This window comes from Leucoraja erinacea, chromosome 33 (assembly GCF_028641065.1).
Source record: "Leucoraja erinacea ecotype New England chromosome 33, Leri_hhj_1, whole genome shotgun sequence".
Classification (NCBI taxonomy): Eukaryota; Metazoa; Chordata; class Chondrichthyes; order Rajiformes; family Rajidae; genus Leucoraja; species Leucoraja erinaceus.
In genome coordinates this window covers 381375-408896 of record NC_073409.1, presented here as the reverse complement: position 1 = coordinate 408896, position 27522 = coordinate 381375, and the positions used below count along the sequence as shown (strand labels likewise).

The 27522-nt window shown below is 42.9% G+C and overlaps 1 protein-coding gene across 3 annotated transcripts; it reads left to right on the top strand.

The window, feature by feature from the left end:
• The first annotated feature begins 3880 nt into the window (after positions 1-3880).
• Positions 3881-27277, top strand: spg21 (SPG21 abhydrolase domain containing, maspardin). Of its 3 annotated transcripts, XM_055660991.1 has the most exons (10): positions 3881-3963; positions 6790-6931; positions 9552-9646; positions 11042-11203; positions 13089-13169; positions 16699-16844; positions 21622-21730; positions 22818-22925; positions 24060-24200; positions 26278-27277. In XM_055660991.1, the coding sequence occupies exons 3-10, from the start codon at positions 9584-9586 to the stop codon at positions 26395-26397; spliced, it is 930 nt and encodes a 309-aa protein (XP_055516966.1). In that variant the 5' UTR covers positions 3881-3963; positions 6790-6931; positions 9552-9583; the 3' UTR covers positions 26398-27277. The 3 variants fall into 3 exon arrangements, with proteins under 3 accessions (XP_055516966.1, XP_055516965.1, XP_055516967.1); XM_055660990.1 differs by lacking the exon at positions 6790-6931 and having other exon boundaries at positions 3886-3963; XM_055660992.1 differs by lacking the exons at positions 3881-3963; positions 6790-6931 and adding an exon at positions 9281-9442.
• Positions 27278-27522: the final 245 nt, after the last annotated feature.

Genomic DNA, 27522 nt, shown 5'->3' with positions numbered 1-27522 from the left:
GTACACCACTACACACTACACTGTACACCCTACTACTACTGTACACACTACACTACACACACTACACTGTACACCACTACACTACACTGTACACACACTACACTGCACACCACACTACACTGTACACACCACTACACTGTACACCACTACACTACACTGTACACTACACTACACTACACTACACTGTACCACTACACTGTACACACTACACTGTACACCACTACACTGTGTACACTACACTACACTGTACACACACACTACACTGTACACACACACTACACTGTACACACACTACACTGTACACACCACTACACTGTACACCACTACACTATACACTACACTGTACACCACTACACTGTACACCACTACTACACTGTACACCACTACACTGTACACTACACCGTACGCCACTACACTGTACACCACTACACTACACTCTACACCACTACACTATACACCACTACACTACACTACACTGTACACCACTACACTACACTGCACAACACTACACTGTACACCACTACACTACACCACACTACACTACACTACACTGTACACACTACACTGTACACCACTACACTGTACACACTACACTACACTGTACACCACTACACTGTACACCACTACACTGTACACCACTACACTACACTATACACCACTACACTGTACACCACTACACTACACTATACACCACTACACTACACTATACACCACTACACTGTACACACTACACTGTACACCACTACACTGTACACCACTACACTACACTGTACACCACTACACTACACTGTACACCACTACCCTGTACACCACTACACTGTACACACACTACACTGTACACTACACTGTACACTGTACACTGTACACACTACACTGTACCACTACACTAGACTCCACTGCACTACACTGACCACTACACTACCCCACACTGTACTGTACTACACTACACTACACTACTACACTACACTGTACACTACACTACACTACACCACTACACTGTACACTGTACACCACACACTGTACCACTACACTACACTACACTGTACACCACTCCACTGCACACCACTTCACTACACACCACTCCACTACACACCACTCCACTGCACACCACTACACTGTACACCACTACACTGTACACCACTACACTACACTGTACACCACTACACTGTACACCACTACACTACACTACACACTACACTACTACACCACTACACTGTACACCACTACACTACACTACACTACACTACACTACACTGTACACCACTACACTACACACCACACCACTACACTGTACACCACTACACTACACTGTACACCACTACACTACACTACACTCTACACCACTACACTATACACCACTACACTACACACCACTACACTACACTGTACACCACTACACTATACACCACTACACTGTACACCACTACACTATACACCACTACACTACACTATACACCACTACACTGTACACCACTACACTACTGTACACCACTACACACTACACTGTACACCACTACACTACACTGTACACCACTACACTATACACCACTACACTATACACCACTACACTACACTGTACACCACTACACTGTACACCACTACACTGTACACCACTACACTACACTGTACACCACTACACTGTACACACTACACACCACTACACTACACTATACACCACTACACTACACTATACACCACTACACTGTACACCACTACACTGTACACCACTACACTGTACACACCACTACACTGTACACCACTACACACCACTACACTGTACACCACTACACTGTACTACACTACTACACACACTACACTGTACACTACATACACTGTACACTACACTATACACACTACACTACACACTACACTACACTACACACTACACTACACACTACACCACTACACTGTACACTACACTGTACACTACACTATACACACTACACTACACCACCCCACACTGTACTGTACTACACCACCCCACACTACACTCCACATTGACCACTATATACTAGACCCCACACTACACTACACTGTACACTACACTACACTACACTGTACTACACTACACTACACTACACTGTACTACACTACACTATACACCACTACACTACACTGTACACCACTACACTGTACACCACTACACTACACTGTACACCACTACACTGTACACCACTACACTACACTGTACACCACTACACTGTACACCACTACACTACACTGTACTACACTACACTGTACACCACCACTACACTACACTACACTACACCACTACACTGTACACCACTACACTGTACACCACTACACTGTACACCACTACACTACACACCACTACACTACACTATACCACTACACTACACTATACACCACTACACTGTACACCACTACACTACACTGTACACCACTACACTACACACCACTACACTACACACCACACCACTACACTGTACACCACTACACTACACTACACTGTACACCACTACACTGTACACCACTACACTACACTATACACCACTACACTGTACACCACTACACTACACTGTACACCACTACACTGTACACCACTACACTACACTGTACACCACTACACTACACACTACACTACTACACACTACACTACACTGTACACCACTACACTGTACACCACTACACTGTACACCACTACACTGTACACCACTACACTACACTGTACACCACTACACTGTACACCACACCACTACACTACACTGTACACCACTACACTGTACACCACTACACTACACTGTACACCACTACACTGTACACTACACTGTACACCACTACACTGTACACCACTACACTGTACACACTACACTACACTACACTGTACACCACTACACTGTACACCACTACACTACACTGTACACCACTACACTGTACACCACTACACTGTACACCACTACACCACTACACTGTACACCACTACACTACACTGTACACCACTACACTACACTACACTACACTACACTACACACTGTACACCACTACACTGTACACCACTACACTGTACACTACACTACACTACACTGTACACCACTACACCACTACACTGTACACCACTACACTGTACACCACTACACTACACTACACTACACTGTACACCACTACACTGTACACCACTACACTACACTGTACACCACTACACTGTACACCACTACACTACACTGTACACCACTACACTATACACTACACTACACTACACTGTACACCACTACACTGTACACCACACCACTACACTACACTGTACACCACTACACTGTACACCACTACACTGTACACCACTACACTGTACACCACTACACTATACACTACACCACTACACTGTACACCACTACACTGTACACCACTACACTACATACACCACTACACACACCACTACACTACACACCACTACACTATACACCACTACACTACACACCACTACACTACACTGTACACCACTACACTACACTGTACACCACTACACTACACTACACTACACTGTACACCACTACACTGTACACTACACTACACTGTACACCACTACACTGTACACCACACACACTACACTACACTCTACACCACTACACTGTACACCACTACACTATACACCACTACACTCCACTACACTGTACACTACCACTACACCACTACAGACTCCACACTACACTACACCACACCATACACTAGACTCCACACTACACTGTACACCACTACACTACACTAGACTCCACACTACACTATACACCACTACACTATACACCACTACACTACACTATACACCACCACTACACTATACACCACTACACTATACACCACTACACTACACTCTACACCACTATATTGACCTCAGTCTCCACCTACCGCCGGAAACCCCGCCCCCTGGAGGTGCCCGGATGCGCCGCCCGTTGACGGTCACGAGCCGGCAACTTCCGGCCGGAGATGATGGCGGCGCCGATGTCCAGGGTGAGGGGGCAGGGGTGGGTCAAGGGGCCGGAGCGGGCCGGGGGGTGTGTGTGTGGGGGTGGGTCAAGGGGCCGGAGCCGGAGCGGGGGGGGAGCGGGAGCGGGAGCGGGCCGGGGGTGTGGTGAGGGTGGAGGGGGGTGGGAGGAGGCGTGAGGGGAGGGGGGTGTGTAGAGGGGTGTGTGTGTGTGGGGGTGAGGGGCTATGATGGGGGAGGGGCAGCAGGGGAGTGAGGTGGAACAGTGCAGGTGAGGCGAGTATGAAAGATGTGAGTGTAGGGAGATGTCGGGGCTGGTGTGTGGGGGGGAGGGGGTGGAGGGTAGTGTGGAGGTGTGTGTGTGTGGGGGGGGGGGGGGGGGGGGGGGGGGGGGGGGGGGGGGGGTGTGTGTGGAGGTGTGGGGGGGGTGTGTGGGAAGGGGACTGTGTGTGTGAGGGGGGGTGTGTGGGGGGGTGTGTGTGTGGGGGGGGCTATGATGGGGGAGGGGCAGCAGGGGAGTGAGGTGGAACAGTGGAGGTGAGGCGAGTATGAAAGATGTGAGTGTAGGGAGATGTCGGGGCTGGTGTGGGTGGTGGGGGGGTGGAGGGTAGTGTGGAGGTGTGTGTGTGTGTGGGGGGGGGGGGGGTGGGGTGTGCGGGGGTGGAGGGCACAAGATGGGGTTCGGGGATAGAAGCAGGAAGAGGGCATGTATGAGGCAAGAGACTGCAGCAGCTGGAATCTTGAGTACGAAACTGCTGGAGGAACTTCAAGCAACATCTGTGGAAGGAATTGACGAGGAAGGAGAGTGTGGTCAGAGGGAAGGGAGAGATACGATAAGGAGTTGAGGGTAGATATCCGAGGTTGCAATAGTAGGCAGTGTTAAGGCTAATGGGAGGAAATTGAACAAAAAGTAAGGACAGGTTGACAAAAGGTTTTACGCAGAAGAGTGCATTTTGAAGTTGGGCTGACGGGTTAGTGGTGGGATATGGAGCTGTAAAACAGTGAGTTCAGAACCGCGCAAGTTAGATCATTGACAGCAGGGGAAGGATTAAGGTGGGGAAAGTAAAGTGGGTGTGGGAGGTGCTAAAGATATAGCGAGGGAGAAAGAGGAATAGAAAGGAGGTGTAAAATAAATGGCAGAGGGTTTGGGGGAATGGATCTGGGAGAGGGAATAGGGATAGAGGTATTGAATGGTGTGGTTAAGTTATTGAGTGGATGAGAGGTTTAGGGATGATTCAGTAAATGGTGTCTTACCGCTACTATGAATATCAATTTATGACAATTCTATGGCCGTTGGCCTAATGTGAGCGACTGGACTTGTACACACTGGAATTTAGAAGGATGAGAGGATATTGTATTGAAACATATAAGATTATTAAGGGATTGGACATGCTGGAGGCAGGATACATGTTCCTGATATTGGGGGAGTCCAGAACCAGGAGCCACAGTTTAAGAATAAGAGGTAGGCCATTTAGGACGGAGACGAGGAAAAACTTTTTCACCCAGATCGGTGGAGTTTTCTGCCTCAGAGGTCAGTGGAGGCCAATTCTCTGGATGCTTTCAAGAGAGAGTTAGATAGAGTTTTTAAAGATAGCGGAGTCAAGGGATATGGGGAGAAGGCTGGAACGGAGTACTGATTGTGGATGATCAGCCATGATCACAGTGAATGGTGGTGCTTGCTCAAAGGGCCGAATGGCCTACTCCTGCACATCCTGTCTGCCCATGAATTTGTTCATTGAGTTTGCACCCATATCTGATCAAGCAAAATTTACATTTTAAAATTGTTACTTCACATTTTCAAGTTCTGCTTTCTCTATATCCAAACATCTAACTTTCTGCGATAGACACAAAATGCTGGAGTAACTCAGCGAGACAAGCAGGATGTCTGGACAAATGGCGAGGTGAGGTTTTGGATTGTGACCCTACTACAGACCTTCAGAGATTTGCTCCAGAGATGCTGCCTGACCCGCTGTGTTACTCCAGCATTTTATGTCTATCTTTGGTATCAACCACCATCTGCAGTTTCCTGTTATTACAATTTGTCTTCCTGTTCTTGACAACCCACCTTGTTATCCCATGACTTTCTGACTTCTCTGCAGCACAGACGTGGGCCCTTCAGGTTATTGGGTCTGTGCTGAGCATCAACCATCCATTTTCACCAATCCCATATTTTCATTGCATTCCTCCTTGGCTTCTCACAGATTTAATGCTTGCCTACACGCTGGGGGCATTTTACAGCAGCCTAATAACCAACTGACATGCACATTATTAAGGTGTGGGAAGAAATGCACGTGGTTGCAGGGAGAACGTACAAAGTACATGGTACAAAGTACAGTGTACTGTACACTGACAATAACAATTAAAGTTGAATCTGAATCTGGAGTTCACACAGACTGCACCTGAGATCAGGATTGAACCTGGGTCTCTGGCATTGTGAAGTGGTGGTTCTACCAATTGTGCACTGTGCTGCCCAGCCTCAGACTTCAAGCAATGCAATTTACTCCATGAAACCCTTTCTACTTTTAAGATAAATCTTTGACCATGATTTGACTGAGCGTTTGGTTTCTTGGATCAGATTTTGCTTTGTTTTGGTTCAAAGTATTGGGACATGTTACAATGGCAAAGATAATAAATGTATGCTTTTCCATGTAAATTACTCATTCGACACTAACCAATGAACACACTGCACACAAGTTGCATGTCACTCGAAGGTATGCATGGTCTGGCCTTAAATTTGTCCAACGTTTCTAGATGTATTGGCGATTAATATATTTATATAAATGAAAGCAGAAAATGCTGGAGATACTCAACAGAGTAGGCAGAAATACATTATACAAAACTTCCGTCTTCAGGTCGAGCTTAGTGCAACCTCCTGGCTGATACCTTCTCTCAGCTGATGTATCTGCTCTTCCACGCTACATACCACGGGCAGAATTGGGATATCCATGTCCATCGCAAGTAAAACCACCAATGACCAACCTGCCTAACATATAGGTGAGAGTAATTCTCCTTGTTTGGAAAGCAACACGAGTATCTGTAGTGCCAAGGAGCCCCTAGTTTGATCACACTGTACTTGTATTTAGCTGCTGTTTCACTTCGCTGTGGCACTTTATTGTGCTCTTTAGTAGCAATCTATTAATGTATTACTTTGTTGAATTTATTTAAATATACAGATTATTGTCAATAACTTGGAACTGAGTCTGCCATACCTGAGTAATAAAGACATTTTAAATGTTTTTTTCTGTGTGTGGCAAAAGTAACAACACTCCAGTTTGACAAGATTATTTCTTGTCTTTACAAAAATGCATGCTAACCCATGTAATGAGTTTGAAATGTTCCTTGTTACTTAACCTTGTACAATGGAGATGTTCTTTTTAGTAGCTTTTTCATTAGTAAAAGTTAATATGGTTCTTCAGGAACTTATTGTTTAAATGTGGGAGTTCAGTCATTATTTGTATGCCATATAGAGAAATGGTTTGTGTGAACACCCTCCTCAGTATTGTTGCATCAATGATATCGGTGGTCACATCTCTTTTGGTTTTAATGAATAACTGATGTTCTACTCTTCATGGTTTAACAGTGACTATTAATAGGTGGAATTTGAATAAAGAAATTAAATGTAAACATTGAGGGGAAGTCCCATAGATTTGTACATGTTTGAGAAGCTCCCTGTTTTCTTCATGAGCTGCCCAAGATATGTTATGTGGATACCATGTTCCAGGAGTTACTAATCCAATCATTGAAGTATCATCAGGCAGAGAAGGAATGGTGACTGCAATACAGACTAGGAGAATGTTGGATAGTGCAGGAGTCCCATGAATGCATCATATTCTGAATGATATTCATCATTGAATATGGAAGGTAATAGTTGAAAGGACTGTAGCCATTGTCAAGTATGTGGCACGATGGTTGATCCCAGCATGGTAGGAGTGGAAGGAATAGTGGTGCTATTTGGCCTCATGCCTCTGCTTGTGTGTGAAAAGTGTTCACTTAGATAAAACATCAAGCTAGAAACAGGCAACACTGCAATGGATGAGTCTGTTAATGAGAGTTAGAGAGTAGAAAATATTCTTACAATTCCTTACAGAGACTAATTAAGCAAATGTGTTTTAAACCAGCTGCAAAACATTTTAAAATATATTTTCACTGTTGGTTTCTACCCCCCTAACCCTCCCAATAAGTAGGTAATGAACAGGCTTAGGCTGGAGTTGAATAGAATGAAAGAAAGTCAAGCCTGTGAAGCATGCAGTCTGCCAACTACTTTTTGGGGTTTTCATACTTCTGCCATTATTCCATATAAGATCCTGAGGGTAAATGCTGAGAGAATGTGTTGTGTGAATCACGAATTGAGTTCATGCCTCAGGACAAAGGGACACACACTTATAACTGAAATTAGGAATTCTGCAGGTTGTGAATGCGATTTCTCCACTTCAGAAAGCTGTGGATACCGAGTCAGAATCAGGGTGGTGTTGAGGCCAATAATCAGATCATTCTTGAACTTTTGAGTGTTGGAATAGGCTCAAGGTGCTGTATGGCCTACCCTTCGTAGCTCTTGCTTTTATTGAATCAATATTACACATGACTATCTGATCTGTCCTGTCTGCTATGGCTCTTTGGAGGTATTGAATTTGAGCTCACAACACTATAACTCTGTAAATAGGTTCTTAAAGTAAATGTTGAATTACCTTTTGTAGGTCCTTCTGAAATCTTATTTCACTGCCCTTTTAGGTAGTACATTCTGTGTCTTACTGACCATCTGCATGAAGTGTTTTATTTCTCCATACTTTTGCCTATGATATACCAACTCACTTCCCCTGACTTTGATTAATAAACTCACAATTTTGTGCATTTCTATTAGGTCTCTCATTAACCTTCTGAAGCTAACAATTGCAACTCTCTTCTCCACTCCATATAACTAACATTTCCCATCTTTGATATCAATCTGACAAACCTCAAGGAACTCCTTCAGCTATGTGCCATTCTTGGGATTGGGAAGTAGAAATGGGGGAGGTGGGGTGGGATTGATGTTGACAATGAGGAGAAATTACGTAGGTGGGCTTCAATTGTCAAGATTTTAGAAGATTGAGAAGCAATCTCATTGAAACATACATCATTTGTTTGGCATCATAGATGGCAACAGCTGTCTAGAACTTGGGGTTGAGAAAAGGTGATGTCTTTCAAGACAGAGAAGAACATAAATGTATTCATCCTGAGTATGGTGAACCTATGAGACCCATGAATGTTCAGTTATTAAGTATATTTGAGGCAAGGGCCAAATCATTTTTAGATGTTACTGAATGGTGGAAGAGGCACAAGGGCTGATTCCTGTTATTTCTACTACAGGTATTTTTATACTGTTCCTACACGCACACTGCCACAGCTGACCAGCAGTAAAAATCAATCGAGTGTACTCACTGTACTTCCATGGAAAGTTCCTTATTCTTCAGTAATTGCCTCATGAACTTGCCCTCTCTCCCTGTACCGACTCTTTTGCATGGAAAAAAAGTGATGTATCAATTTGCTGTCCTTAAAATATGTTGCAAATGATAAAATAATAATTGAACAAATATTTATAAGTAAATATCTCAATAACATAATTGTTTGTTCGCTTTAGGCACACTTATTACATTAGATGTTTTATTCGCAATGGGTGAGATAAAGGTCTCCCCTGATTATAATTGGTTCCGGAGTACAGTTCCATTGAAAAAGGCAAGTACTGTTTGTTGCTGTGTCAGTATATTGGGATTAAAGAAAGAGATTTTCTGTGGAAAGTGTTTCTCTAAATGTTTTAAATCTAAACTATTCAAATGATTGCTCTACAAGATAGTTAGTTGTTAGTTGTGAAGCCAGTGGGTGTTGGGGAGCAATGGATGGTGATGGAGGGAGGAGATTGATGGTAATAGAGTGCTTGATGAATGACAGAGTGCTTGATGAATACATTATGTCTGTGCTTGTGTGTGCTGGGAATGGAGGATGGGATGGTGAGGTGTCGAGGCTCAGCGTGGGGTGCTGGGGCTCAGCGTGGGGTGCCGGGGCTCAGTGTGGGGTGCCGGGGCTCAGTGTGGGGTGCCGGGGCTCAGCGTGGGGTGCCGGGGCTCAGCGTGGGGTGCCGGGGCTCAGTGTGGGGTGCCGGGGCTCTCAGCGTGGGGTGCAGAGGCTCAGTGGGGGGGTGCCGGGGCTCAGTGGGGGGTGCAGAGGCTCAGTGAGGTGGGTGCCGGGGCTCAGTGGGGTGCCAGTGGGGTGCCGGGGCTCAGGGGGGTGCCGGGGCTCAGTGGGGTGCCGGGGCTCAGTGGGTGCCGAGTGGGTGCCGGGGCTCAGTGTGGGGTCAGTGTGGGTGCCGGGGCTCGGGGCTCAGCCGGGGTGCTGACCCTCAGTGGGGTGGGGTGGGGCCGGGGCTCAGCGTGGGGTGCCGGGGCTCAGTGTGGGGTGCCGGGGCTCAGTGTGGGGTGCCGGGGCTCAGTGGGGTGCCGGGGCTCAGTGGGGTGCCGGGGCTCAGTGTGGGGTGGGTGCCGGGGCTCAGTGTGGGGTGCCGGGGCTCAGTGCCGGGGCTCAGTGGGGTGCCTCAGTGGGGGGGCTCAGCGTGGGGGTGCCGGGCTCAGAGTGGGGTGCCGGGCTCAGCGTGGGGTGCCGGGCTCAGTGGGGTGGGGGTGGGGTGCCGGGGCTCAGCGTGGGGTGGCCGGGCTCAGCGTGGGGTGCCGGGGCTCAGCGTGGGGTGCCGGGGCTCAGTGTGGGGTGCCGGGGCTCAGTGGGGTGCCGGGGCTCAGTGTGGGGTGCCGAGGCTCCATGCTCTGAATTGACTCCAAAGCAGCAGTTTGGCAGATGTCTGTATTCTGGAGTGTCTCAGTGCTTCGGGTTCTTTGCCCATAATTGTTCCCACAATCCAAATCTAACTCTTACTTGGAGAAACAGGTTCTGGACCTGCTATAATCCTCGGTTTAAGGGTCACTCAGGAAGCAGACTGAGAGGTACTAGCCAGTGCAATGCTCAGCAATGAATGCCGGCATCATTTTTATTCCCAGAGCTAAGCGAAAGCTTCATAATTTCAGGTTTATTCTAGTTCAGATTTTGAATTAACTTTGAATTGTATTCCTTTTTTTTTTACAGATAATAGTGGATGATGATGATAGTAAAGTGTGGTCCCTTTATGATGCTGGGCCCAGAAACATAAGATGTCCAATTATATTTCTTCCCCCAGTCAGTGGAACTGCAGATGTATTTTTCCAACAGATTTTAGCCCTAACTGGATGGGGTTACAGAGTTATCACTGTAAGTATGACTAACCAGCAGGAACTTGAAGTAGATAAACATTAGAAATGTTGTTGCTTTCTTTAAATGACCATTTTACCACAATTTAACATTCTTGCCTTGTTTTCTATCATCCAGAGAGATGTGAATCTGTGGAATTATCTGCCACAGAAGGTAGTGGAGGCCAATTCACTGGATGTTTTAAAGAGGAAGTTAGATTTAGCTCTTGGGGCAAAATGAATCAAGGGATATGGGGGGAAAAGCAGGAACAGGGTACTGGTTTTAGATGATCAGCCAGAATCACATTGAATGGCGGTGCTGGCTCGAAGGGCAGAATGGCCTACTCCTGCACCAATTTTTTTATGTTCTATGTTATGGTATTAATAGTTGAACTAATGTAATGTTGTAAATGATATTACCTCTGTTTGTGTAGATCTTGCAATGGTTCCTATGATTGCCTTTTGTTTTCATGTCGGCCTGATCCTGACCCATATCTCTGAAACAGTTCCAGTATCTCCACTATCACAGTGGTTCAACTACCAATAATTGTTCATTTACTTCTCTCTCTGTCCATTATCTCTTTGCCCTATCTGTATGTCACAATGCCACATTTGGTATAATACAAAAATGCTTACCCCATTCTGCCTTTGAAAAGAGTTAGTTGATTCTTGAATGCAAAAGCATTCAGACATTGAACCTTCCAGCACACTGCAGGGATAAAGGGAAAGGTCAGTGCAGTGGAACTTGAGACTGAATGGCCCCTTTTGGTATTAGATATTTGGGATCGGACTGCAGCTCACTAGGCAAACGTTCTATGGAGGACCACCAGCTAGAGTCCAGGCCAGCTTGTTCTTGAATGTTCCACCTAGGTGTTACATCTCACAAGTCAGGAATGAGCTGCAGGTCAAATGCTATTGCTCGCTTTGTGTAAGATCAACACTCACATGTAAACTTTAAAAATATCTGTAAAATCTCTTACTATCCCTTTTTATGCCTCTCACTGGCTTTGTTTCAAAAATCAACATTTCCCTCCTTTTAGTTATTGCTAGCTTTTTTTTAAATGATAGTGCATCTTCTGACATACCATCTATGCAATTATGTTTTTTCTTTAAGGTTGAGACTATACCTTTTTTTAATCTATTCTAAAAGATGTTCTTGGATGTAATTTACTGAACTTTGATAGACCAATGCCTACATTTTTCAGTACATTTAAGCTAGCTGATAATTTTCCAGATTGAAATACAGGCAGTTGTGCTATAGCAGCAACCATATCCAATGTGGTTATTATTGGACGGGCCTGGACACCATTCCAACAAGTGACATCTTCCCTTTATCATATCTCATCTCCAGCCAAACTGCTCACAATCTAGTTCCCTGAATTTACAACACTAAGACCATTATTAATTAACATCGTTTCTTAGCTTCCTCTCCTTTCTAGATGTGTACCCTTCACTTTTGAGTTTCAAACCTATGTCATCCTACAAGCAAGTCTCTGCAGTGGCTGTCAGATCTGATGCAATTATTTCTACTTTAATTCTCCATTCATCAGTTAGGTTTCAATTGCTGAACACATTCAGATGAAGAGCTTATAATTGTGGCATTTTGGTTTTATATATCTTTGTAGATATAGCTTCTGATTTACTGTAAAATATTTGAATCGCAACAACTGTGTGTGCGGCCAGTTTATAATTTCCCTGTTGTTTATGCAGAAGTCTTGATGTGTTTCTTGAGAAAATTGAATAGGTGTTTAAAAGGAAAGATAAATGCAAATAAAAGAGAAAAGCCAACTTCATTGGAGGTTGAAAAGGAGAGAGAGGCATGGCAAACATTTGTACTTGAATGTTATAATATGCACAATCATGGATTGCACATGCTTTGTTTTTAACTGTTTTCAAATATCTTATAGTTACAGTATCCTGTTTATTGGGACATCCTTGAATTTTGTGATGGATTCAGGAAACTTTTAGATCATCTGCAGTTGGATAAGGTCAGTGAATGACTATTGTATTTAATACAAACTATGTTTTGTTCAGTATATGAATGATATGAACAGAATTTACTGTACAATTTTTAAATGTATTGTAGCTGTAAGTACTATAGGCGAACAACATGTCACAGTGCATTTGGAGAATTGACAAATGTGTATATAACTGCCAAATGATTTGCAGTGTATCTAAATGTAACTGTTTTTAGAGATTAAGAAAATTGCACACTTGGATAATTAAATGAGGAGTAAAAGACTCTTGGCAGAGATGCGCAGATTTAAGTAAAAGATCCAAACAAGAGTGGCAATTTGGATCAAAGATAGGCTTGTTGGCAGAAATCAGGGAGGAGCAATGGACAGGTATTTTTACACTGTAGAATTCCACAAGGCTCAGTAACTTTTGTACTTTATGCTACTGATTCAGACCTGGAGCTAGTGGCAGATGATGCAAATGTTGACCATGTGTCTGATATGGGGAGAAGATTCTTTCTGACTTCAGGAGGATACAGGAAGTCAGTTGGGCAGAGAAGTGCAAGGAACCAGATTCAGGTGGGAGATCGAGGCACCACCTTGAGCAAGAGTTGGGAGTGTTTATTTGTCAGAGGTACCGGATGTCAATCGGAACAATGACATTTGTACTGGCAAAAGCTTTATAGACACATTAAACAACAACGGTAAATATACAACAAATTATTAATTATTCCAAGTAAACTAGACCATGAGAGTGCAAAAAACAAAGTGAAAACCAACCGTAGTAGTGCAAAGTCCATAGTGGTTCCGTGGAGTTGTGGTTAGGGTTGTGCAGGGTGCTTGTCGATGGGAAGTAACTGTTCTTGAACCTTGAGGTAATGGTTTTCAAACTCCTGTACATTCTAGTTGATGGTAGCAGTTGCAAGAGAACATGGCCAGGTGTGGGCATTTAATGATATTAGCTGTCTTGTTGAGTCAGCACTTCCTGTAGATTCCTTCATAAGACACAGGTGCAGAATTAGGACATGCAGCCCATCGAGTCTGCTCCGCCATTCAATCATGGCTGATCTATTTCCCCTTCTCAACCCCATTCTCCTGCCTTCTCCCTAAAACCTTTGTGCCCATACTAATCCGGAACCTATGATCTCCATTTTAAAAATATCCAATGAATGTGCGTCTGTGGCAATGAATTCCACAGATTCACTACCCGCTGGCTAAAGAAATTCTTCCTCATCTCCATTCAAAAATACATAATTTATTCTGAGGTGTCCTCTGGTCCTAGACTCTCCCACTAGTGGAAACATCCCCTCCACATCCACTCTATCCAGGTCTTTCACTATTAGTTATGTTTCAATGATATCCCCCTCCCTCATCCTTCTAAACTCCAGCTCATTGCCTCCACCAGCTCTTTTAAATCTCTGCTGTAACTAATTTACCCATAATTAATATACCCTCACTCCTATAATATAAAAACAAAGTGCTTGGAAATGTTCAATATGTCAGGCATCATCTGTAGAAAGAGAAGCAAATGAATGTTACTGCTCTTTCATTGAAAAAGCAGCATACTGACATAAAGGTAGTAAAGGCAAAAAAACTCGCCATGTTATAAAAGTGCTTGACGTATATGTGCTATGATTCGCAGGAACATTGATTGTGCTGGAAGATAAGATTGTGTTGAGTAGTTCATTTTTACTGAACTTATTGAATGGGCTCTGATGTGTAAATGTCCAATGAAGGCATGAGCGGTTGTGGCTCCGTCTAATAAAACAATTAAAATAAGTAGATACAAAGAACCAGGGATGATTTGCTATTGGGAGAAAAACGATTCACTTTGGTAGGTCTGATTGTCATCTACATCAATGATTGGATGAGAACATACACGGCAAGATTAGCAAGTTTGCTGATGATACAAAAAATAATGGTGTTGTAGATAGTGAAGATGGTTGTGAAAGATTGCAGCAGGATCTGGATCAATTGGCCAGGTGGGCGGAGGAATGGTTGATGGAATTCAATACAGAGAAGTGTTGCATTTTGCGACGTTGAACAAGGGCAGGACCTACACAGTAAACGGTAGGCCTCTGCATAGTGTTGTAGAACAGAGGGATCTAGGAGTACAGGTGGACACAAAATGCTGGAGTAACTCAGCAGGACAGGCAGCATCTCTGGGTGACGTTTCGGGTCGAGACCCTTCTTCAGACTTCAGTAGAGGTGCATGGTTCCTTGAAGGTCGAATCGCAGGTAGATAAGGTGGTCAAAAAGGCTTTTGGCACATTGGCCTTCATCAGTCAGAGTATAGAAGTTGGGAGGTCATGTTGCAGTTGTATAAGACGTTTGTGAGACCGCATTTAGAATATCGTGTTCAGTTCAGGGCATCATGTTATAGGAAAGATACTGTCAAGCTTGAAAGGGTTCAGAAAAGATTTACGAGGATGTTGCCAGGATTAGTGGGTGTGAGCTATAGGGAGAGGTTGAGTTGGCTGGAGCGCAGGAGGATGAGGGGTGATCTTATATAGGTGTACAAAATCATGAGAGGAATAGATTGGGTAGATGCAGAGTCTCTTGCCCAGAGTAGGGGAATCAAGGACCAGAGGACATCGGTTTAAGGTGAAGGGGAAAAAAATTAACAGGAATTCGAGGGGTAACATTTTCACACAAAGGGTGGTGGGTGTATGGAACAAGCTGCCAGAGGAGGTAGTTGAGGCTGGGATTATCCCATCATTTAACAAAACAGTTAGACAGGTACATGGATAGGACAGGTCTAGAGGGATATGGACCAAGCGCAGGCAAATGGGACTAGTGCAGCTGGGACATTACATTGTTGGCTGGTGTGGGCAAGTTGGGCCGAAGGACCTGTTTTGCACTGTATCACACTATGACTAAAAGATTTAGGGAAATGGGTGAACGGCCTACTAAAGGTTGCAGTGCAGGGCAGCAATGCAGTTGCTAACGCATCACTTGGATTTACTCTCAGCGGGATAGCATTCATAAGTAGTGATGTCACTTGGACCTGCACAGGACATTTGTTGAAGCTGTCTGCAGAGTTTTTCTCCAATGAAAGGATTCGCTAGCCACAAAGGGGATGTGAAAACGGTTTACCATTTGATATCAGAACCGAGAGATTATTCACATCCAGGAAAGCTGATTGTTTTCTGAGGGTGACCTGATAGATTGTTAAAATCGTGTGAGTTTGCTGCCCCTAAATAGTGCGACATGCAAAAAAAAAAAAATCCATTTGGGATTCAAGAAGAAGGAACGTTCAACCAGAAGACAACATGAATAGATTTAACATACAGAAGGGGAAGCTGAATTACACTCAATGTAAAGAAATCTTGGGGCATGCCAATTATTTAGGTAAAAGGGATTAGAGAAGGCATGTACAGCAAGACAAGAATAGATAAACACCGTAAAGATCAGATGGGCTGAATGCCTTTAAATAAAATCTTGATGTAAAAAAGTAAAATTCTTTTCAAATAATAGATTTTAGAATTGACCTGAGATTTTCAATGCCATAATAGCCACAAGTCGTGGACAAACTAACGCCAGTCAAATCTCACTTGTGTAGGTTCACATTTTTGGTGCTTCCTTGGGAGGATTTTTGGCACAGAAGTTTGCAGAATATGCACACAAATCACCCAGAGTTCATTCCCTTATCTTGTGTAATTCATTCAGTGACACATCTATCTTCAACCAGTCTTGGACTGCCAATAGGTAAGACAATAATAGATCAATGTTTCATTGTTGCTGGTACAATTATTCACTTCTATTCATCTCAAGGAATCCATTTGGATTTGATTAGATTGTGGAATCTTGAAATTTCTCCTGCCATTTTCCTCTTATTCCAATATCCTCTTACTCTTTTCACATTTAATAAATCTACAATCCAAAGGCACAATTATGAAAGTCAATTTCTAATATTAGAAAGATTCTTTAGTAACTAAAACTTAACAATGGGGTTCACAGTGCATAGATTGAAACTCTTCTTATGTCATGCCAAGCTTGTTTGTTGACTGTGGGAAGATTGTAAATTGCTTGTCGTCTTGCTTCAAATAGTGGGAGATCAAAAGATGTTGAGTGACCTCCTGCAAGCCTCAATGTCGGCCTCACTCTGGCTCTCAATTATAGCAAAGGCCAATTTCACTAATGGCTCTCAAAAAGCTGACTTGGGCATGAGGTAGTCCGCTTGAAGGTAGACACAAAATGCTGGAGTAACTCAGCGGGATTGGCAGCATCTCTGGAGAGAAGGAATGGGTGACTTTTGGGGTTGAGACCCTTCTTCAGAGGTAGTCCACTTGGTCCATTATCCTGCAGGAAGCACTCTGATGGCATTGCTAACCTGTTGCCAAGATCTACAAGACGTGCCCACCACAGTTGTTTGGTGCTGGACTGAATGGCAGTGTTTCCACCCACATTATTATGAGGAAGCTGCCACAAGTTCAGCCATTTGCATCTGCAGACATATAACAGTTTAACGGATAAACAGCTACTACTTGCATTTTCCCATCTCCTTAGCTGTCCACGTTTTTTGGGAATTGTGATGGTGTTATTTCAGCAAGGGTAGACAAACTGTTGAAATGTATTTGCTTAAGGCAGGCAGTGGTGATTATGCAGCTAGTGTTCGCTACAGACAAGCAAAGCAGAGCTGGTGCAGGAGATTCCATTATCAATGGGTGTGGTCTCCAATCAGTGTCCCAGATACATATGTCTTTGGATTCATTGGTTGGTTGGTCATGTACAGTTTGGGATAAAGTCCCATCATTTATTTTTTTGCCTCTGTGCTCCACATTTTGAGATTTGTAATAGAAAAAAATCACATGTGGTTAAAGTGCACATTATCAGCTTTTATTAAAGGGTATTTTTTATACATTTTGGTTTCACCATGTAGAAATTAGGGCAGTGTTTATACATAGTCCCCCCATTTCAGGGCACCATAATGTTTGGGACACCGTTTGTTGGAGTAGACTGCTGCAAGTGATTGCATCTCTCCAAAGATAATGTAAATGACATTGGGACAGATATATGGGTAGGAAGGACATGAGCCAAATGCAGGCAAATGGGACTAGCCCAAATGACAACTTGGTCACCCTGGACAAGGTGGGCCAAAGGGCCTGTTTCCTTGCTACATAGTTCTATGATTATATGAAAGCTAATCATAGTTTTCCATTGGTGAATCAGATAGAACAACTGATGAATAGTAGAAATATTTCTGACAGCAGGTCCTGTTGTCACCATTTGCTGCGTGAGTTTATATTGAGAGGGATAGGCCCTAACTATTTTTTGATTAGTGCATATCTCTAAATAAATGTAACTTCTTGTTGAGATATCGTTATTGCATCACTTTGGAAAAGCAGAACTACTTGGATCTCATTTAATTCTCTGTGTTGGTTGCCTGTTACCTCATTAAAATCTGGCTGATTTGCTTGTTAATAGTTGAATAATTAGGCATTGATATAATTACGTTATTATTTCCAGCATGAATTTTAAATCAGATTATTCTGTGGTGATCTTTACTCAATACATTACTCAAGCGCCAATACATCTGTTTATGTGCCGGTTGTTAATCCAGCAAACAACAGTTGTATCATGGGCAATAGAGATAGAGTTAACATTATATTTGGCCACACAGGGAGTAGAGCGATGACTGAACACCCAATCCTGAAGGACACCAGTATTGAAGGTTACAGTGCAGGAAATATTATGGCCAATCCTAATCTATTGATCAGAACGTCCAGGAGCCAGTTGCAGATAGAGTCCTCAAGTCAAGGGCCAGAAATTTAGAGATGAGCTCATTCTGTAAAATGTATTAAGGTGGATCCCTCTATAGACCTATTTTACATAACTTGCAAAGTAGTCTAGATTGTCTGGAGAAATGGGTGCAGATGTGGGCCATTATCAGTCTTTCAAAGCTGTTCATGTGGTTGATATTAGATCCATTGAATAGTTGTCATTGAGACAGGCCACTTTATTTATCTTGGGTAAGGAGGAACTGCAGATGCTGGTTTAAACTGAAGATAGACACAAAAAGCTGGAGTAACTATGCAGGACAGGCAGCATCTCTGGAGAGAAAGAATGGACCTGATACGTCACCCATTCCTTCTCTCCAGAGATGCTGCCTGTCCTGTTGAGTTACTGCAGCTTTTTGTCTCTTATTTCTCTTGGGGACTGGAATGATGGAGATTTCCTTGTAGCTGATAGGGACAAGAGACTGCTGAAATGAAATGTTGGTAAGGACAGTTGATTGGCGCACAATTTTAGAACCAGCCTGAGGATTCCATCCAGGCCGGCTGCTTTCCAAGAATTTATCCTCATGAAAACAGATCTGACTTCTGGCATGAGATGTATGCAACAGAGCCAGCAGATGATGGAGGGATGTGTCTTCGTGGAACTTTGTTTACCTGTTCAAAGAGAAGTCAAAAGTCATTGAGCTCATCCAGTGCAGATTGCCCCTGATTTCAGCTTGTTGCCCTAATACAGTTGCCTGGCATGCTCTTGATTGAATGGAGCCTCTGGGTTGTTTTAGAATTCTTTCTTGGCATTCCTGATACCCTTGCTGAGATCATACCTGGGTTTCCTGGGGGGTGGAATCATCCTTGGTACAGGTTTGGATCTGGACTTTGGCAGAAAGTGAATCTACCTGTTCATCCAAGATTTTGGGTCAGGTTAGACCCTAACTGGGATATAGTTAGAACACATTGTCAACACATTTCTCGATGGATCTCATGGCAACTCATTCAGGCTGGGTGAAGTGATCTTGAGCAAGTTACAATGAACGCTATGCCCGCTCGGACTCTGCTGGATTACTCTCTGTGTTAGGGCCTCATGCTTGAATTCTGTCTGTAAGCCGGCCAGAACAGCATGGGCAGATGATCAGACTGACCAAAATGAGGATGAAGGATGGAACAATAGGCACAGTGACAGCAGTGTGGCAGTGATGGTGAAGGAACAACAACAGATTTCAAGAGAAACCAGCAGGGGGTGGTGTTTCCATTCATTTGCGTCCCTTGTCAATGGACAATAGGTGCAGGAGTAGGCCTTTAGGCCCTTCGAGCCAGTTCACTGTGATCATGGCTGATCATCCACAATCGGTACCCCGTTCCTGCCTTTTCCCCATATCCCTTGACTTAAAACTGCTATCTTTAAGAGCTCTATCTAACTATCTTGAAAACATCCAGAGAATTGGCCTCCACAGTCTTCTGAGGCAGAGAATTCCATAGATTCTCAATTCAACTGGGTGAAAAAAATGTCCTCATCTCCATTCTAAATGGTGGTGGTGAGGGAATATAGTACTTTAGGAGAATATTTTCCTTTTGTCTTTCCCTACAACAGGTGTCATCTTTTCAGCTTCTGTCAAAGAATGACAATTGAAATCTTGCAAATGATGAAACATCAGGCAGGTTTTGTCTCGTCTTTGCAGTGATTTAAAGGATACAGTGTGATATATGGAGCAATAGATCATGAAGATAAAGGAATCCTTCTTCAATTTTCGGATTTAGCTGGAGTATTGTGTGCCATTCTGAGCACCGTGCCAGGAAAATTAAATGCCTCTGATGACCAGCCATGTACCTGAATGGTAGCAAGGATGTTGCTATTGATTTCTGAAAAGAGAACAGAGGCCTGTACAGAGATTTTGAAGCTCATGACACTGAAAAGGTTTTTTACTTGCAGGACAATCAAGAAATAAAGGTTAACATTTGAAATTGTTCTCAGAGGGCTGATGAGAATATTTTATTTGGTTGTCAGGATCTGAAATATCCTTCCTGAAGACGGTTGGTTGTTTCCACTGTGTCATTGTAAGAGGAATGCAGATGAGAAGTGAAGGATGTGGAGTTTAAACTCGGTGACCAACAGTAAATGGGCAATATCCTGGAGAAATATTATATGTTTCTACGAGCCTTTTTAGGGAATCGAAATAGGCCATATCTCAGCTATCCAAATTAACTTGGATAGAAATATTCCAGTAGGTAAATATTCTGTATCTCAGCTATCCAATTTATTAACCTGCTCCACATAATTCAATAAAATGCAAGTTCTTTAATTACCTATATCATACATTTTTTTATATCTCAAATTCCTCACAATCTTATTATCAATTTGTTTGTAAAATTTGGAAATTTAATAAATCCGCAGCTGATTAGCCAGCTTATGTGGAGCACAAACAATTCAGTAATCTTTTGTCAGTTTGTTGAAACATCATCAGCCTGTAGAACCCCTCTCCACAAGTGCTTAGTGATCTGTCATGTCTTTACTGAATTTTCCCTTTTCACTTCAAATTTCAAGCATCTTCAGTATTTCCCTTATTTATCAAATCTATATTTTTCTTCTATGATCAGATTGCTCAGTTTGGGTTCTCTTGATGGCTTTCATGTTACTGGGACATCTGTAAAATAACTTCAATTCGTTTTGCCATTCAGATATGATTGTTAATTATGCTAATTTTCTTTGATGTTCTCTTTCAATGACTATCAACTTTACTGAAACTTCTCTCCAGCTTTTGGCTGATGCCTGGATTTATGCTGAAAAAGATTGTTCTTGGAAACTTTACAACTGGCCCTGTGGATTCCAAAATGGCGGATGCAATTGATTTCATGGTTGATCGGGTAGGCAGCTTTCTTTTGGTATTTGTGTGTGGCTAAGATGGGAAATGTACTGGAGTCTCTGATTCAATGGTCCCATGCTTTGGCTGCTGGAGCCCTCAATTATAACACTACTGAACTCTGTGTAGTAATTCATTGAAGCTTATTTTCTGAATACTATGATTTCTAAAAGAGAATTAATCAATTAAAACGCAGCAGCTGGGAAGCAACAAAATATGAAATATAGAGGGAAAAGGCCAAAAGTATTGATTATGGCCAGTATTGGATCTTATAGCCAGAACAGATGGCAAAAAATGCCCCAGAAATGCAGTTAAGTTGCAGTTCCTGCACATTTGAGCTCAGTACAGTTGTCAAACAGTCTTTGATAGAGTTAGTAATGTTACATTACAAATATAATGCTGTGGTTAATTTCAGTAGTTCAGTGCTTGCAAAATCATGGTTCCTTCTTCCTGTTGGCGACATTGGGACAATGATGTTCCCCATGGCCACATTCTGGAATGCTGAGTGTTCACCACAGTCATTGTGATGAGATGGGCAACTGCAATGCCATTGTGTAGGTTGCATTTTACCATCAAACTCCAGGACACTACATCTGGGGCTCATCACCCTCCCCTGAATTCTCACCCCCTCCCATTGACCTTCCTCCTGCTTCTTCCCCACACCCCTCCCTCTGGTTCACTTCTGCTCCTGACCTTCCCTTCCCCCCGTCTTGCTACCCTGTCCCCCCGGTCTGAACCCCCCCCCCCCCCCCCCCCCTCCATCCACACTCCTCAGTTGATAACTCTACATCCGGTTTCAGTTGCCTAAACCCTCCTTCCCCATGTCTGCCTGCCTCCCCTCTCTTGTTCTCTGATCTTGTCACTTTCCCCTGCTGTGTACAGGCCATCTGTCTGTGTTACCCCGTGTCTGTTTGAATGTGTCTGTCTGGAATGCTTGTCATGTGCTTGGGTAATAGCTGTGGTGGTGGCAAGCAGACTTGTTAAGTACAGGACTCTAACTGAATGAATCCAAAGGTTCAGCTTGCTGATGCAACCCTGCTATTTAATGTTTGTGACAAATATTTCCCACCTCTCGTTTTATTCAAAACCAGTTGGAAAGTTTGGGGCAGGGTGAGCTGGCCTCTCGTCTCACTCTTAATTGCCAGAACTCGTACGTAGAACCTCACAAGATTAAAGAAGTTCCTGTTACGATAATGGACGTAAGTATATTTGATTCCAATGTATGGAATGTTTGTGTTATTTCACAGCTCCTTGTAGCGTACATCTGATTACATTACTGTGAGACCTGTTTGTCCACCAGCCTTGTCCATTTGACCATCTCTAATCAGACTCCTGCCTGTTCCTGTAATCTTCACATGCCCTTTCAGTTGCTATGCTAATATCTTTTCTACAAATCTGAATTTTAAACATAGAACAGTCCAACACAGGAACAGTCCCTTCTGCCCACAACGCCCGTGTCGAACATGATGCCAAGTTAGAATAATCGTCCCTGCACACATGATCCAGATCTCTTCATTCCCTGCACATCCATGGCCTATTTCAAAGCCTCTTAAACTTTAGTTTAGAGATACAGCGTGGAAACTGGCCCTTCAGCCCACCGAGTCCGCGCCGACCAGCGATCCCTGCACACTTACACTATTCTACACACACCAGGGACAAATTACATTTATACAATGCCAATTAACCTACATACCTGCACCTCTTTAGAGTGTGGAAATATTATTACTGTCCGGACATTTAAAGACCAATAATCTAATTGCAGAAGTGGTAGCTTAGGTCCAAGCTCTAACATTGTATTAACCATTTAAATTGTTGGAAGAATTAGTTTTCAGGGACAATGTCTTCATGATCATTCCCATTCTGAACAATGGCCAGGCCCGCCACACTTGTCCAGTGCTTGCAATCAGTCCCAGCGGTGATTGCATGAGCTCAGTGTTAGTAAAAGCCAGTCATCAGTCAGTAGCATTCAATGCATCTGATACTGATAGGGGCCTGATTGTACCAGACACATCACAGCGGGCATCAACCTGGTGTGGTGCTCAGGACCTGTGTCCCAAAGGTATCTGGATATCAAGCCAAACCCTAGAACTGCTGCAAGAGTGTAATCCACTGAGCAATGTATCCGTGATGACATTTGTAAAAGGTATATATGCAGTACATCTAGGTAGCAGGGTAACAGTCTTCGCGATTATGAAGTTAAGTGCAAAATTACTCACTTGTAACTTTGGCCCTCAAATAGTCCCACCCTTCCCTCAACAATCTTGACGTTAATGTACTCAATGAATACTGTGTAGAGGAATAATTCAAGCTGTGTATTCTATCACATGTTTTAGGTCTTTGACCACAGTGCACTTTCTCAGGAAGCCAAAGAAGAAATGTACAAATTGTACCCAAATGCAAGGCGGGCACATCTGAAAACTGGTGGTAACTTTCCCTACTTGTGTCGGAGTGCTGAAGTCAACCTTTATGCACAGGTGAGGTGGCAACAGATTGCCGTCTTGTGTGCTAAGAAAATTACCTTAAACTTAAGAAAATAAGGAAGTTAGGTGGAATTCTTGACAAAGTGATTGCTGGATGATCAGCCATGATCATATTGAATGGCGGTGCAAGCTCGAAGGGCCGAATGGCCTACTGCTGCACCTATTTTCTATGTCTATGTTTCTATGAATAGTGAGCAAATGAAGAGGCGGGAACAATGAATGCATTTTAAACATCTTTACATAAGTTTTCTTTGGCAAAGAAACAACAGAAGTATCAATTCTACAATTGCAGATAGAGTTTTGTATCTTTGGGAGATTGGAAGAAATTATGGTAACTCTGTATGCATCATTCCATCTCTCTCAGCAACCTAGGACATGTCTTGTGCAGCTTAGTTCTTTGGCATAACCAGTATTTCCAGTGTCTTGTTATCATTTTTCATCCCATTGTCTCTGGTTGCATTTCGTTTTAACACCATCCTCTTCCCTGATACAGACTGATAGTAGGCGGCATTTTGCCTGCAGGCATTTTACAGTGAAACTGCAACAATTTTGTATCTTGATTCTTTAGCATCTAGCTTAGCTGGTTTTGTTCTACACATTTCCCTCAAAGTCACATGCTCCGTTTATACTCACCAGCATCGCTTTAACTCACCAAGCTCACATTTCCTGCACTTTCTTTAAACTCCCTAGGGGTCTGTTCGTCAAGCTTGCTTCAAATTCACCAGGGCCCTGCTTCCTTCACCCCTTTAACCTGCAGGTGCCCTGAATCCTTCAAATACACCAGGGCCCTGCTTCCTTCACCCCTTTAACCTGCAGGTGCCCTGAATCCTACGCTCTTTCTATATTTGAGCATTGGTGGAGTCGCCACCAGCAGCCTGGTCATACTGTTGGTCCAAATCACCAAATCCAGAGGATGTCAAATTCTTGGAACTTTACCATATACCTAACTTCCTCCATCTGCTAACTATAAACATACTGTTGGCTTATGGATTCTACTTCACATTAACTGCTATTCTCTGTCCATGCCCCCCACTTATGGCATTTTTTCCTTGTCCCTTTCGACCTATAATCAATCCGGTGCTCTCAGGATATCCATGTAACATGAATGCGTTCTGTTTCTTTGATCATCTCATCTAATAGTTTATCTAGAGAGCTTTAGTACCAATATGATTCTCTATTTGGGGGATGTATTCAGTTTGTGTATGAAACATATTTTACAATTTCTGTTGCATTGTACATTCTACCTGTTCCACTTGACCATGGCCCTTGTCATCCTCCTCTATTTCAGAAGCTCCATTTTTGCTTCTGTTATTTATTTATTCTTTTGCTTCTGTTATTAACCTAAACGCTATGATCCTATGATCACCTCTCCAAATGTTCTCCCGTTGATTCATGGCCTATCTCATTCCCACCAACCAGATCCCATAATCTCTCCCACACATCAGATCAGAAACATTCTATTTTGGAACTTCTGAGGTCATCTCAGAAACACCTACCCTTTCCCTAGGAAACATTATTCAGGCGTCCATTGAGGTAATTATCCAGATATCTCTTGGAATCTCCTCATGCTATTTGGTGGCTATAGAATACCTCCAGTGGTGCTAAGCTCCCTTCTTGCTTCATCCTCTGATTCTGACCAGACATTCCCTCTACTCAATAGTAGAATATTGTCCTTAATTCGTACTGCCTTTTCACCATTTTTCCCCTGCCCATGATTTTGTAACCCCCTGGATCTTGTAACATTGATGTCCAATCTGTATTTAATAAGCCATGTTCATCGTCATACAATGCAAAGCAGCCTGTGGCATGATATCTAATCCACCACCACTATATCACTATACACCAATGTGTACATTCTGCCAGATGTCTCAATACTACTTTGATAAAGTCCCTAAAGCCCAGGAGTAGCAGTGCTCTTATTGATATTAAATTTGGATGATGCCAGGTACTTAGTATTCTATGAACATGAGCTTATTACATATTGAACATTGTCGTAACGTGAGCCAGTGAAGAGGGGGTTTAAATGGGTGCTTCATCTCAGCATCCATTAAAGTTTAGCCTCTGCTTTCAGATCCACCTGCGGCAGTTTCACGGCACGCGGTACGCTGCAATCGACCCGGCAATGGTGAGTGCCGAGGAACTTGAAGTACACCGAGCCCAACTGGACAGCATGAATGAAGAGGAATTGTAACTATCACTTTCCCCCCCAGGAAAGAACTTTTCCACAGGAAGGCACTGTGCTGAGAACTCTTGACTTTTTAAAAATAAGTGTCAGTGGTACCTTTTTTAAAAAAAAAGGAAGGTGTCTTCACAGAACAAATGTTGAGATGTCAGTTTATTTTTGTTGCTTATTACTAATGAAATAAATGCCCGGAAATGTGTGTTGCCAGCCCTAATCTCTGGGCATTGTTGGACAATCGCCAATCTACACTCCAAGCCATGTATCAACAACTGGCAATGCAAGTGACAGCTATCCTTAGACTTATCCCTTGCATCAACTCTATTTTGTACAAACTAATTTTACTTCAACTCATTCTTTGATACGGCATTGGACCAGAAATGCTTCATGCCAACCAGACACCTGGTAGTTATTGATACTGGGTTGGTATTTTACTGAGGTATGTGAATTTGTTTTTTTTTGTACTTAATTTGATATCTTAAATTGAAAATATTTTAAATCATTTAGAAAGTTGCCAGAATTTGTTTTGAAGTTTATGCAAAATCATTAAATGTACACCTTACTTTGTATAGTCACTAACTTGTGATTTGCCACTTATTCTGTTTACAGCTGCATATATAAAGCCAGGATTTGAAAGCTTAAGTGCGTAACCTTGATTATTTATAAGATAATATTTTAAACTGTAAATAATCTTATGTTACCTGACCGAACTTGTTTGACTACAATAATTTGATTGGAAGACAGATATTCATTGACGGTACGATGTGTTTTCTATTATAATCTGGTTTGTGTGTTTGCTGTATCCTGTACATTTTAATAAATAAAGTTTGGAACTTTACCTATTACCGTTTGCCAAAATAGGTAAAGTTCAAAACTACTTTTAAGAACATCATTCGGGACTGAGTCCTCTCACTGGCAGCTTTGCTTGAGGATGTTTTGGTGATTAATTAATTACTGCGTAGAATGGCGGTGAAAAATGTTAATTGTCAAATATCATTTGATACCTGATTCGTGTTCTCTCCATTGGGCCACGCCAGCCTGGCTTGCTGGGAATTTAACTTTTTTACATTTATATGACCTTCTTGATGAAGCTGAGAATCTGTGATTGATTATTTTACATCATAGGCATTAAGCTTG